The sequence below is a fragment of the Zootoca vivipara genome, chromosome 4 (assembly GCF_963506605.1).
Source record: "Zootoca vivipara chromosome 4, rZooViv1.1, whole genome shotgun sequence".
Classification (NCBI taxonomy): domain Eukaryota; kingdom Metazoa; phylum Chordata; class Lepidosauria; order Squamata; family Lacertidae; genus Zootoca; species Zootoca vivipara.
Genome location: NC_083279.1, coordinates 30,961,948 through 30,977,144, shown reverse-complemented (window position 1 = coordinate 30,977,144; position 15,197 = coordinate 30,961,948). Strand labels below are relative to the sequence as shown.

At 42.2% G+C, this 15,197-nt stretch overlaps 1 protein-coding gene across 1 annotated transcript in view; it reads left to right on the top strand.

The window, feature by feature from the left end:
- Positions 1–15,197, top strand: part of OCA2 (OCA2 melanosomal transmembrane protein) — a 153,899-nt gene that overhangs the window by 110,985 nt on the left and 27,717 nt on the right. The window contains exons 20-22 of the mRNA XM_035115521.2: positions 1,775–1,834; positions 3,426–3,530; positions 7,479–7,572. Of these exons, the coding sequence (XP_034971412.1) occupies positions 1,775–1,834; positions 3,426–3,530; positions 7,479–7,572 (259 nt within the window). The remainder of the gene's footprint in view (positions 1–1,774; positions 1,835–3,425; positions 3,531–7,478; positions 7,573–15,197) is intronic.

Here is a 15,197-nt window from a genome sequence, read left to right as displayed (position 1 = left end):
ACTTGTGCATAACAAAAATACTGGAACAGAAAGGGCTATGTAGAGAATGCATGTCATCTTTAGGAGTATCTCCTAAAAACTACAGACCACATGAAGACATTATAACGATCTCTATCCTGGAAATCCATGTTCTTATTAGTTTTAGCAAGGAGTGGGAACCCTCACACCAAACTATATTAACAAGAAATGGGGAAAAGCCCCCTAAAAGCCAACTAATAAAAAATAAAATAAGAAAGAACATAATCTCCCAGAGTCCTTGGGTAGGAATACAGATCTGCTGATGGTTCTTCCTGGTACATGAATGGGATTTGGTCAGGTGGGACTGCCTGGGTTATTTTCAAAGGTGGAACTCTACGCGACTCCCCAGTGATTAAATTTCAAACAGTGTTCCTAGAAGAAGAGATGTGATTTTTAAACTTTGAAGCATTGCTTCAAATGGGAATAAAATGTTTGCGTTATTGCCTTTTGATTAAATGTGGTTTCCAGAGCAACAAGTACAAACCAGTGTATTTTCTGCTAGGAGTACTAATCTCGTCAACTCTGCTAGTTATGCTACATTTTAGGCTGATATATAGCAATGTAGGTAACAATTTGTTTTTTTTTGCTGTTCTAAAGTTTCTACCTTCCTGGGTTATGCCAAATCGACAACTTCATCACATAATCATAGATGCAGCTTCCAAGTTCTTGTTGTGAATTTTTGCCCACACTGAGGTGGACCTGCCCAAAGAGATGAAAACAAAAGAAAGGCAGGAGCCCCCCCATTATTCAGGGGCTCTTAAGTGCACATTTAACTTGATTTAATATGACCAAGTACCCATCCTTTTGTTAGTGAAACTTCAAGTCCTGATGACCCCAAGCCGGGGCTATTTGTCCTGAAGGTTCGATGGCCTTTCTGTTTACTGGATCTGGAAACTGAGCCTGAACTCTGAAATCTTCTCCGAAGTTGTTGACGAGATAACTGACTCTGAAGCTAAGAGGAGAACCCCATAACTTTCAGACTCTCTCTTTTTTTTATAATAATTTTTTATTACCTTTTTCCAAATAAACAAACCAAACAAAAAACTTTTTTAAAAATACAATTCATCTTATATTCACCCATCTCAGTTCATTTGGCTCTGCCAAGCTGTGACTTCCCTCCCTCCCATCATTTGGCTTTATTTCTCACACCTATCTCGCAGTTCCTTTTTACCCATAACTTTCAGACTCTCTGGGGAGCTCTCCATGGTCCTGCAGAACCTGAGTCAGTTACCCGTAACATTTGCCTACTGCCAGCACCTGCCAACTGCTACTGGTTGAGTGCAATTGAAGGTCAGTGCCTATAATGTGTGGCATAGTACCTCATGGATTACTCTTAAGCTGGCCAGAATAGGACCCGATTTTGGCTAAACTGAAAAGCTTATTGGTTGCTTTCTCGCTCAGTTAAGGGACAAGGTAAATGTGGACCGTCACAATTATTTTGTGAGGGACAAAATAGGCAAAGCTATAGCTTTAATAATTATATTAATAATTGATAGTTAATAATTAAATAACCAACTTTTAGTATAATTCTTACCATGAGAAGTTTGTTCGATGGAAGTTTAATTGAACCAACTTCTCTGGGTAAGAATTGTGATAAAAGTTAGTGGATCAAATATTTCCTTGCTTATTGGTAGATCTGTTTTGAAGGGAGGAGTGAGCCACCAAAACGGCCATAAAACTCTGTACTAAGGGCTATTTTATATAAACAATTAAAGTGTGCATTAAATAAATGTTGATTTTTCCTCTCCGCATCTAGGCTTTGGCTCACCTTCATTTAATAGAATACATTGGAGAACAGACAGCTTTATTAATAAAGGTACCATTTATAATAACATCTTGCCATGCAGAAATGGAGAAACCTCTTTGTTGCATATATACAAAGTATTGTATTATTAAACTACAGTGTGCATTCTGATGTCAGGGATACAAAGAGGATGCCTTGGGCTCTTTTATGTGTTACATGTCTCCCATCTGACCCTGGATGCAACAAAATTATGAACACCTTCAGCAGTGAAATAATGGATTCCCCCCTTTTGGATATGTGATTGTAATGTGTTCAATAAACCAAGCTCATTACAAAGAGATACAGACTGTTTCCCATCACAGATGACATTAGTGGTATTTAGCACTAGGAGAGTATCAGTGCAATTGTGCAGAGAGCCAATGTCAGGAGTCTGCACTGTTGGGAATCCAATGCATCCTGTGCCACAACTCGGAGGGCACCTGTCCTCTGAAAACCCAAATACGTCCCTTCTGCTCCTTGCTTTGCTATCGGATACCTGCCCTCTTCAAGAGAGAGTGAGAGAGCAAGGCGAAGCATCAACCTTAACAGAACTTTTCCTCTCCATCTTGTTGGTGCTGTAGATGGAACCCAGAAGGAAATGTCTGCACAACAGCAAAGTGGAAGACTTGGGGCTGCTCCCCCTTCCCTGAAACAGGAGCTCACATTGACTGTAGAGTCACTTAGAGAGAGCTGTTAAGACCTTGAGCAGAGGTGGAGAACTTCATACCTACAGGCTTCATTAGGCCTGCTATGTCTCCCTGTATGGCCCACGAGGCCATTATGGCCACACCTTACCCAACTGCCTTCAGATGTGGGGCTGTTAAAGTTGCAGTGGCACCTGCAACTCCCCTTGTTAAGGTGCTTTGAAGGCCTAACTATCAGCTGATTGTTGGGTCTTCAAAGTGCAGTGCAGGGCTCTGTGCAAGCACTGATAATGAGTGGATTGTTCAAGCACCCCCAAACTCGGCCCTCCAGATGTTTTGGGACTACAACTCCCATCATCCCTAGCTAACAGGACCAGTGGTCAGGGATGATGGGAATTGTAGTTCCAAAACATCTGGAGGCCCGAGTTTGGGGATGCCTGGGATTGTTGGTGCTTGAAGAGAGCTCAACACATCCAGCACTGCCTGCCTGTTGGGGCTTCAGAGACCAGCCTTGATAATCAACAGGGGTTGTCTGGGTCCACCAGGAACTTCCTAGTGCAGTTGAAGGGACTGGAAGATGTCACTTGAATTCAAAGTCCTTCCTTGAGCCCTTTAAATCTAAGTCACTACCCCTGGCAATAGAAGAATAAGAAAAATCTCCATTTACAAACTGGAATTTCCCCCTTTCTCCAGAGGAGGCAGTTTAGTCAGACAATTATTGCACTGTTTTTACTTTTTTATGCACTTGCAGGTCACATCTGTTTTAAAGCATTGGGGTTGATTTATGTGGGAAATCTGCACAATTTTGGCTTTAGTTAAAAAAGAGAAACCAGTGTGGCAATTTTGGTCACAAAATAATAGCTTTCAGGGCAAAGGGGACTCTAAATTTCTTTCTTTCTTTCTTTCTTTCTTTCTTTCTTTCTTTCTTTCTTTCTTTCTTTCTTTCTTTCTTTCTTTCTTTCTTTCTTTCTAAATACCAGGTGGTGCCTGAAGACCAACGCTTGACAGTTGCCATCATTTTAGTACTCTGGGTCTCTGCCCTGGCATCATCCCTCATTGATAATATTCCATTCACTGCTGCAATGGTAAGTTGCATTTTCTTCTGTTAAGGGGCTGTAGGGGAGAGAAGTACAAAAACAGTAGTGTATACCTGGGCCAGTGAAGGTTTCCTTCCAGTCCTCACTAATATCAGTTTACAAAAGCCTGTTTCTTTGTTGCCAAGGGGTCCCTTTTGATAATGCTTTGGGGCGCCAGATTTAAAAGTTATGGTACAATAAAAAGAAAAGAGTTTGAGACGCAAGCTTGGTGTCTTTCTTCTCTAGGCTACCTTGAAAAACTGCATCTCACACCATACAATTTCACCTGCAGACTTCCAGTACTTTTAATTATGCTCTTTTAACCTTGGGCTAAGGGTCAGAAATTCCAGTGTCAGTGAGACAGTGTCTTTCAAAAATAACAAGAAACAGATATTCCAAATCTGAAATGTAATGGAGAAAATGAAGAAATAAGGTGTGGCAGCCAATGGTGTCCCTCAGCTGGTAAGGCTCCCTTCAGAAGAGCAGGGAAGGGAGCAATTTTCAATGAATCTTCCTTCCCCTTGCAACCTCCCCATACCCTAAATCTGTTTCAGAACAGATGTCAGAAAAAGTGGAGCGCAACAAGAATTGCTGAAAATTGCTTCCTTTCCCATTCTGCTGGTGAAAACCTTATTGTCAGCTGGGCAGTGTGGTTGGATACAGCTCAAGCAGTTGATTAAAAACATGGTGAAAATGGAGCAAAAACTCTTTCAGGGTCAATGTCCATTGCAATGCTGGTTTGGTTAAAACAACAACAACATGGTGAATTAGAATTAGGAGAACCATCACTCTGATCATCACCAGTTTTTCGGAGCACATCAAAGCAGTGGTGCTGTTAGGGAAGGATTTGGGAGCAGAAGTCCAGAACCTCACTTTGCAGGATGAGCAGTAGCACCCCCAGATGCAACCAGGGTGGCCTGCCATGTTTTGAAGAATATGAAGTAATACACACAGCTTTCTAACACAGAGAGTGTCCCATAAGACCATGAAGTCGCCAGGACCATGAAGTTCAGAGTCTAAAATTACTTACCTGAAGCACTGCATCAGTCAGGGAATGACAGATAAGCAAAGCATAAAGATTGTTGTAAATACAAAGGAAAAGCAGTATAAAGTCAAAATGAGGAAATCAATGGCTATACCTATTCAAGATTTATTTAAGACATGCCAAATGCCACAAAGGGACAATCTAGTGTTGGAGATGGTAAACATGCCAGGTGGGATACAAAAGTCAAATGAAAGAAACATGAGTTTGTTCCTTTATTTCCACTTAAATGAATGGAGTTGCTATTCCGAACCCGGCTAACATATGATGCCTTCCAGTGTGTAGGAAAAGAAGGATGCTGCTGCATTTGAGGGTCATTGCTAGTACAGCGGAAATTATAAGCCAAATACTTATTGGATTATACCCACTGCCTCTTTTAAACATTTCCATGGGTATAGTTGAAGCAACTGTTGGATCTTTTATTGGTAACCCAGTTGGTTTTAGTATCCAGTACCAGTAATGAATTAAGAGCGTTTGCAGTGGAAAGATCTATGCAGTGATTCCTTTAGCACCAAATCAGAACTAATATGATTCTAATATGATTCCAGTCATACCTCGGTTTGAGTACTTTCAGTTTAAGGACTCCGCGGACCCGTCTGGAACAGATTAATCCACTTTCTATTACTTTCAATGGGAAAGTTCGCTTCAGGTTAAGTACACTTCAGGTTAAGTACGGACTTACAGAACCAATTACACTCATACTTCGGGTTAAGTACGCTTCAGGTTGAGTACTCCGCGGACCTGTCTGGAACGGATTAATCCACTTTCCATTACTTCCAATGGGAAAGTTCACTTCAGGTTAAGTACGCTTCAGTTTAAGTACTCCGCGGCAGAGTACAAGGAGTCACAGGATCATCCCTTGGATCAGAAGACCAACACTTCTTTGGACCATGCAACTTCTTTTCCTATTCCTGTGTTTGCATGTGCGGTACCCCTCCGTGCATTTAGCCATGTCCAAATGTATACAAGGATGTCATATAGAAGAGGGTGAAAGGTTGTTTTCTGCTGCTCCAGAGAAGCGGACACAGAGCAATGGATTCAAGCTACGTACAAGAAAGAAGATTCCACCTAAACATTAGGAAGAACTTCCTGACAGTAAGAGCTGTTCGACAGTGGAACTTGCTGCCAAGGAGTGTGGTGGAGTCTCCTTCTTTGGAGGTCTTTAAGCAGAGGCTTGACAGCCATCTGTCAGGAATGCTTTGATGGTGTTTCCTGCTTGGCAGGGGGTTGGACTGGATGGCCCTTGTGGTCTCTTCCAACTCTATGATTCTATGATTCATTTCCAGTTCAGTACTAAATCATGTTCAGGTCAAGGCTACCTTCCCGATGCTGATTACAGCTCTATTTCACATAGTGACAAAGACGAAATTGTGGCTTGGAGGCAGTATTGCTGTGACGTTTGTATTGCTTTTAAATGTATGAAAATGCGTTTAGAGGGCAGCTATAACTTCATAATGCAGAATTTTAAACAGTGCTGTTTCCGTTGCTTGCAGAAGGAGAGGGATTAAAGGCTAACAGCAACTAGCATCGCATTGAGAAGTCTGACACATAATTGCAGTGTTGGATACGTAGTTAGAGCAGCCAGCCTTAAGGACCCTAAGCCTAGTGCCTCAGAGAAAATCAATTTTTCAGATAAACAGAGATTGATCAACTGATACAGAAAGCCTTCCAAGAGCAAGCTATAAACAATAAGATACATGGAGAGAGAGAGAGAGAGAGAGAGAGAGAGAAAAGAGAAAACACATTTGAAAACAGAATGGCCATTGCAAATCAGTTTTATTCCTCCTCCCCATTGTGTGGGCCCAGTCATTGTATATACCCTGTCATCAATGGGCAGGAGGCGTATAGCATTCCTAGGGCATTTCCTGTGATTTCCTACTAAACAGGAAGCATCCATGATCTCCACTGTTGCACTTCCAACAGCTTTAACCTCCAGTGCAGACCCTAATCTGGACTGTCTTCCTTATAGCCATGATAGGATGTCCTGCTTGCTTTCTACTCAAATGTTAAACCTGAGTTTACATGAGGAGCCCTTCTTTTGAGTGCAGTCTCTTTTGTGATAGTATTTGCTGAGGGACTACTGGTCTCAGGGGCAGAGGAAGGGGAGTGCGGTGGGGGCGGGCCACCCTGGGTGTCACCAGTGGGGGTGTGTGACAAAATGTTTGGCGGCAGTCACCGCAGGGCCTGCAGCGCGCCCGAGCCACGAGTCTCTCCTGGCAGTGACGCAGTGGCTTGGGCGCCTGTGCCTGTAGGGCAGCTGAGTGGGAGGAGACAGGCAGACTCTTTGGAGGCCCCGCGGAGCGTCCTGCCTCGGCTCACCCCGCCCCACAGATGGTTGGCCCCGCCCAATCAGCTTGCTCCACCGCTTAAATGCCCAGTCCATGAAAAAATACTAACCATAGGATAAAATGTCCCCCACTTTCCTGTCAGGATCAAGGATTCAAACATAGCCTTTCTCCAAGTTATGGTGCTTTGTTAGCATTTGGACTAGGGAGAACATTCATTCGCATTTGGGATCCTCCCAGAATTTTCGTAAAAGAAGCCTACCATGATTTTTCCCTGAATGTTTGAGCCAATGCAAACAGAAACACCATCACATATTTTTTTATATATAAAAAAGGAATAAATAGTTAGACACCAAGCTCATTCTGAAACAACTCGCCTCTACTCAATTGTGCTGTAACTGGCCATCAGGTGTGATCAATGTGTAATAATATTGTTTATTTAATGTATATAATTTAAATCCCTTGCCATCATCATGTGATCTCAGGGCAAATCATAACAATTTAAAATACAGTACCAATAAGGACAAAACAAGTAAAATACAACTATATAGAGTGGAGTAGTTAGTCATTTGTTAAATATTACATTAATATGGAATATTTTAATCAATATTTTCCACTTATTGCCTACAGATTCCTGTACTTCTCAACCTCAGTCAGGATCCTGATGTTAACCTACCTGTGAAGCCCCTAATTTTTTCACTGGCTATGGGTGCCTGTCTTGGAGGTAAGCTTTGATATCAGGCTGTGATCCTGTACAGAGGTGATTCTACTGTCTTATCCCACATCCTGATGGACTTGAGATAGCCATGGAGAAGGAGGGGTGGAAGGATGATGGTGTGTTTGTATGCTTCCTGGTTTGTTTGTTTGTTTGTTTACATTTCCCCTCACATTCAAAACAATGGGAGACAAAGGGGTTTGGGGAAATGTAGCCATGTTCAGAAACATTTCTAAAGCTATTCCCACTAGCACAATGGAAATTTTCCTCTGCACGCAGCCCGTGTCCTCCTCAGATTTCCTCTGGAGGGTTGGGTGAACTTTTAGAACAGGTTTAGGGAACACATGGCAGGGAGAAGTTGAGTTCCATTGCACAGGTGTAAATCCTTGCATTGAAAGAACACGTTAGTTGGATACCACCCTGTGTGGATATGATGGACACAGTTCTTTGGAAAATGCCACCTCCAGTGTGAATGCTTCTTTCTTTGACAAAACAAAACAAAAGAGGAGCTGCATGAGACAGATTGGGACTGTTGTATGGGATAGGTGTACTTCGGCTGACTGCGATTTCTGAGGTTGGGCGCAGCCGACCTTTATCTGCTGGGGGTTAACCAGAGTGAGGCCTGCTCTTCTCCAGTCTGCTCCGAAGTCCCACCCACTCACCTTGGCCTGGATTGGCCCATAATTCAAAAGTGAGCCGGAAGGAAAACCTGCCAATCAGAGCAGCCAGCACATAGATTCCCCATCTGCTGCCCGCTTGAGCCTAGCATTGCTCCTGGGCAAACTGGAAACCACTGCACCTGGCCGCAACAGCCAGTCAGTCACCCCGTTAAGCAGCCATCTCCACCAAGCATTTCCCTATGATGCTGTGACTTATCCCCAGAGGCCCACTGAATAAACCCTGAGCAAGGAAGGGTGTAATTTTTCGAATTAAACTTAAACCTGCCAAAATCTTTTGACCTGTTTAGTTTGTAGGATCTCACTGCTTGCTGGGCCAGAGCTTTAGAGTAAGTGGATTTTTTTTACTCTGCCTGATTTTGTTATTCGAGCAATCCCACAAAAGGAGCGTTGTAGGTTTGAGTTCATTTGCAATTTAGAAGAACAATATAGAAGAGCCATCTGGTTGCTTTTTAATTCATCTTCATGCTGATTATTCTCTTTCATATTCCATGAATATTGGCTATGAATAAGTTAGAACAGAAAAACTTGCTAGGACAAAACACGTAAGAAGTCCCCCCCCCCCACCCGGCCTCTCTCCAAGTAAGAAGTAAAACAGTGAGCTGGCTGCTGCTTTTAGAAGAAATAATAATTACTATTATGTTGAGTGAGTTTAATGACACATTCTGAAATGTTTTTGAATAATTTTGTCCCTTCTCCCCAATACAAAAGAGCAACATCTCACTCAATGTTTCATTCACCATTCATTCATTTGAAATCAGATTATGACCACCAATTTTCACTGAAATATTCTTTCTTCAGAGTTCACTGTAGGGATGTTGGAGAAATCTGTTGAAAGTGGATTTATTTATTTTACATTTACATGCCACCTGATTGTAATAAAACCTCTAAGCGGTTTACAAAATAAGCATTAAAGCAATCAACTAAAACAGTTGAAAATGGGCATTTAAAAACATTCAAAAGATAATTAAAATAAACAGTAAGCAAAAACACATGCCAGCATTCTACATGTCAGGATAGGCTTGCCTAAACAAAAATGCTTTGAGCTAAGGTACCTGTCTAATGTCAATAGGTAAGGAGTTCCAAAGTTTAGCTGATGCAATAGTAAAATATTGACTTCTTACAACTGTGGAATGAGTTCTGCAGATCAGTGTGGTTGGGGTAAGGTGATCTTACAAGTAAACTGGTCCCAATTAATAATAACACCTTGAACTTGTCCTGAAAACAAACTGGCCGTGAGACCAGTGAAGATTTCTGGGCAGAGATATTATATGGTGGCAGCATACCATAAAATATACAGTATATTCTAAAATGATATCTGGTGATATTAGTTTAGTGGTATAAATATGTATGTACTATGTGTTCTTTTCTCCTGTACCTTTATTTCCTTCATAACTTTTTTGCCTACACTGTTATTCTTCCACAGGTAAGCCAGCAGCTCTGAGCAGCCATTTTTAAGAGTCCCTTCCTCTCAGCTCTGCTCAGTCAGTCCCTGCTAACTGTTTTCCTCACAGCTTCCTTCTCCTCACACCTCAGTCAGTGCCTGTGCATTATCACATCAGGAGGTTGGGCACTTGCATATTCCTTTATTATTGTTATTATTTCCCCCATGCCTAGTCCTACTTTGTGGAAATGTTGATGGAAAAACAGATACTCTCTGGGCTCATTTTTCTAGCACTTGTGCCAAACAGGCAGCTGCATTCCAGAAGCGAGTTTACTCCTCAGGGAGGCTGGGCGCTAAATGTGAAATAAACAAAATGTCCCTCCATTAATAAAGTGGTCAACAATGTGGCCTCGTCCATGGAATAAATATCTGGACCAGTTAATGCCTTTTTCTTCTATATTTCTGTTTCCTAGCTCCTAGTGTATAAATTCCTTCTTCTTAGCCCCTTCCCACTGATTATATGTGTTTGCACATGTTAAAATTTACATTTACCAGTACTCTAATTTATAGCTGCTATGGTTTATGATGAGTAGCTGCATTTTAAAAGCAGGCTATTCCTAGTAGGTAAGGAAAGATTAAGCCACATTTTATCTGCTGGGCTGTGCTTGGTAAGGAGAAATGCTGGTAAGGCCATCATCTCCTGCAACAGTGGGGAACTTCTGGTCCATGGGCTAAATCAGGCACCCCCAAACTTCGGCCCTCCAGATGTTTTGGACTACAATTCCCATTATCCCTGACCACTGGTCCTGTTAGCTAGGGATCATGGGAGTTGTAGGCCAAAACATCTGGAGGGCCGCAGTTTGGGGATGCCTGGGCTAAATTAATCTCACAAGGCTGTTTTCCCCAAGCCACACCCACCTGATGTCATATGTAATGCCCATCAGCAACCTTTTACTGCAGCCCATGAGGCTCACCCTCAGTGCCGCTCAGCTGAAAGTGAGCCCCTTTGAAGTTGTCACCTGATGTTATAATGGCATCAAGTGAGTGGCAAGTAGTTGACCACACCCACCGGTCACATTTGGCTTGCGGCAGCGGGGAGTGAGAGCTATCTTGTGCCTGATCTCCTAGTTGTTTATGGGGCATAATAAAGCCCCAGAAGAACCATCATCCCATCTATTGCATCTCGCATTTTACAAAATAAATGTTATTGCAAAAATCTCCCTATGTTTTCCCCAAAGCCATTAAGTTTCCAGTGCATTTGAAAGGTTGCTGAAAAGTCTGTCCTGGATTTTCCATCTCTCAGGGAAGTGAGAATGAAATACTTGTGCCAGAGTTGGCAATTGCTTTTACGAATTCTGCTATTCTTCACAGCTACAGAGATATAATACATATTTTGCATATTTATTCACAGAATAAGGAAAGAATTTTGTTGATGTCAGCATTACTCTCTGTTCCCTGGCTCATATCCACCAGTTTGTCTTGGTTTATTCAAATATATATATATTTGAAAAATCCAACTTTCTTTCTAGATTCTCTGTGCCTGCTTAAATCCTGCCAATAAAAGATCCATCAAAGGATCTGTGTTTGCACTGACCGTCTCGCTCCCTGTTTCTGTAGTGGTACTTAAGCTAACATCACAATTCTCCTTTTGTAACCTAACTTGCTCTTCCTTTGTTCTCAGTTTTTTGCCTAAAAATGAAACTTCATGGTCCAGTACTTGGCTGGTGCCTATTTAGTAAACTCGTCAAACCTCTCTTACATGTTTGCTGCTTCTGTCTTTTAATACTCCCCTACCATCTGAATATAAGGATTCCTTGTTTGCATCTGTGCTTTCTCATCCATTTTTCAAGGTACTCCATTTACCTAATGGTGTTCTGCCCATGTTTTAAATTTTAATTTGCTCCTTATTTAATGCCCATCCTTTCTACCTATCAGTTATTCTTTCAGTTCGAGGTATAACCTTGTTCTTGCCTCTCCACCTCAAGAAGCCATTCATCATCTCAACAATAATTTGCTTCCAGTTTAGCCAACCTGTTACCTGCTTTGAAGGCCATAGTGCATCTGGGATCTTGTCTGCAAGCTTTGAATTTCTGTAATACGCAGCCAGCTGTGCTTTGAGCAAGCTTCAGTATTTTGCTCTGCCATATTGTATTCTTTCTAGAACACAATGTGGGGCCACCCTTGAAGACTTGGAAACTACTGGCCCATAAATTGGCAGCAGCCAGATTAGTGGCTGGGATTCTATCTAGAACTATCTTGAATCCTCTGTGTCAGCCCCCAGAGTTGTTGAATTTTCCTGATGTGTCTAGTAACTTCAGTATGTAATTTTTAGTGTATGCTGAAGATGCATGTTTTTACTTTGGCCATTTCAGAACCTATCTAGAACATTCTCCCCCTCTCTTTATTTTACTGCCAAATAACTTTAAAAGGAAAATAACTTGGCTTCCTTACCAAAAGGATCATGCAATCTTTAGGTTCACAAAGTGCAGGCTGTACAATTTCTCTTTTGGAGAGATTTTGTTTGCTTGGTTTCTCTTGTAGCTGGAAGCCAATGGCCACATAGCTCCTTGTTTGTTCCTGGAAGCCCAGAGAGAAGGAAACCTGCTAAGCTCCATCCTCACTGTCAACCTGATCTCTGGTTAACACTTTCATGTGCGCAAGTGGTCAGTAACTCTATATTACAACACAGTCTACAGCCATTATTCAATCTCCAGTGGAAACTCTGTCCTCCTCATCTGCAACTCTCCTAATTGACTTCTGGGGCCCTGGGTTAGAGAATATGCACATCCAGGGCTTTTTTTCCAGCTGGAACTCACTGAAACTCAGTTCTGGTACCTCTCAGGTGGGTGCCATTGCCATTCTAAGAGAACAAGGTAGGCGTTCATGATGAGTTCCAGCACCTCCTTTTCTAGAAAAACAGCACTGTGCACATCAGGTCTGCATTCAAGCTTGACTATCCATGGCTTTGGCCTATTGCACCAAGTATTGCCAATTATTGATGCAATGATGAGAAAGTGTTGCTGCTGTTAGTATGTACATAGCCATGCCCATCTTCTGATACATTAAGGTGCTTTACATTACGAAAAGAGGAAGACTGTAATAGAGCAGAGATGGAATTTGTGTCCAGTCAAAGCCAAGTGATACTTGGCCACTGGTGGAGGAAGAGGAGTACGGGGGGAGCGCACCGCCCCCGGCAGCGTGATCCCGGTGGGGTGCCATCATGGCTGCCCCCCTTGTGCTGGGCACCATGCCCCCGCAGGCCATATGCCATGCCCCTAGGGCATGTGCCGCACCCCTGCAGGCGGCGCATCATGCACCCAGGACACACGCCAGCCCCGCCCCCACCTGCTCTCCAGCCCCCAGTGCCAGAACATGAAGCTCCGCCACTGTACCTGGCATCAATCAATCCTGATAGTGGAAACTTCAAAGTGTTGAGATGGTAAGATGCCAGATGTAACACATATTTGCAGATTTCAAAAATGAGAGCAGGAAAGATGATGAGAAAGCATCCATCCATAATGGACTGGTGGAGATCATGATGGATAACAACTGGAAACCAGATGAAGATAGAATAATAGTGAGACCGCAAATGAAACATGTCAAGTGTACAGTCACCATGAAGCATTGGGAAAATATTTCATGTTAGCAAATTCCCTGCCAAATTGCTAGAATTCGTATGTAAATGTGAGCATGAAGATGGTCTTAAAGCTGTGTGGATGAATATTTGTCAGTTCCAATTTCCTTTCTCATTTGGTTTTGGCCCAACTTTTACATCATGTCCATCTCAACTTTGGGACCCTCATTTCTTGCTGCTACCTCATTTTAACTTTACCCCCAGCTCCTGCACGCTTTCATTCTCCTTTTCAAGCTTACTCAGTTGTAGCTCAGAGATGCTTGCCACAGGGAAAAGTAGGGGAAGCTGAATGAGTTCACCCCATCCTACCTTATTTTTGTCCCCATTGCAGAGGCCTATTGAGAGGTTCGCCAACTTCAGCTTTTTCCAGCTTGCAAGAGAATAATGTTCAAATTCTGTCCAGAGGCTACAGAGTAGGGAAACCAAATTGGATGTAATAGATTTTCAATTACTACTGGGATTAGTGCTATTCTCAAGATGTCACAGACTTTTCACAAGCACAGCTGCCATGGTGCTAACCTCTTGCTGATCTTAGTGTTCCAGTCACAATTTCTTTGCAAGATGAGATGCTGTAGCTGCCCTTCATTTCATGTCACAAATTGCTAGTTTCTGGTCCAAGACTTCCCTGCTCGTGTCAAGATCATGGCAAAGGCCCTTATTTCAGATTTCATTCCAGTGCTCCCTTAATCTAAGTCAAAAGCAGCCTGTTCAGACAGCAATGAACGAATGACACAGCTCATCTGGAAGTTCAGAGGTGGATGACTGTAGTCTTTCACCAATTTGGAAATGATGGAGGCACTGGCACAATCTCCACGATTGTTGTGGCGTTTGGTCTTCTAAAATGCCCAAGCAGCAATGTGATAGGTTTGAGGGGAGGGGGGGATTCTGTGGGGAAAAGTATTCCTATCCTTTTTTGTTACTCCTTAAAGTTACTCCTTACAGAAGCTTATGATTTAAGGAAAAAGTCAGGGCTTCTATTTATTTGCATTTTACCCCAAAGTAGCTTTTAGAAATAATAATAGTAATAGCAATATTAATAGTCATAATCATAATCACCTTCACAATAGAATCAGATGTGTTGAAACTAAGAAGTTGGGGGGGATGTGGTAATATAGGAACATATTGTTTTTCATGCTTGGTAGGAATGTAAATTTGTCCACACATTCTGGACAAGGGTCTTCAATATCAGTTCCAGAATTATTAAACAACCTCTCTCACCAAATCCAGCTTTAGCCCTGCTCTCATTAAACCTAGATTCTGATCTTACTCTTCAACATAAATATCTAACTTTCTTTTTACTGACGGCTACACATCTGGTGTGCTCTGGTCCATGGGGTCACGAAGAGGCGGACACGACTAAACGACTAAACGACTAAACAACAACAACACATTTGGTGATACACTAATATATATATATATAATCCCAGGCTGAGCTATCCCTTGAGGTATGGTTTAACAATATCTGGGATGGAAAAATTCCGCCAACCGCATACAAATCAATCTGGCTATCCTGATACAAAAACACCCACCCACCCCACTCACACATGAAAACAAAGTTCACCACAGCCAATCACAAACAAACAACCACACCCTAGGCCAACCCCAACCTCTCTCCCCCTCCACCTCTTTCCCCCTTTTCTTCCTAAGGTAACATTAATGTCTCAACAAATGAAACTGATCTGTAGAAATGTAACTTGAAAAAAGAGACATTACATACTTTTGTAAACCAAGAAATCTTTAATAAAAATATGTTTTAATTAAAAAAAACCCAATATCTGGGACAGGGCCATTTCAGAGTGACTAACTGTGTAGCAAAAGGTGTTATAAAGAGAGACACCATAGCAACTTTCTCCCACCAGTTTCGCAAACATGTCTGTGGAGAGCCTAGGTTGACCACTTATGCCCTAAGATTGTGTTAAATGTCACTAGGCTCTTAATG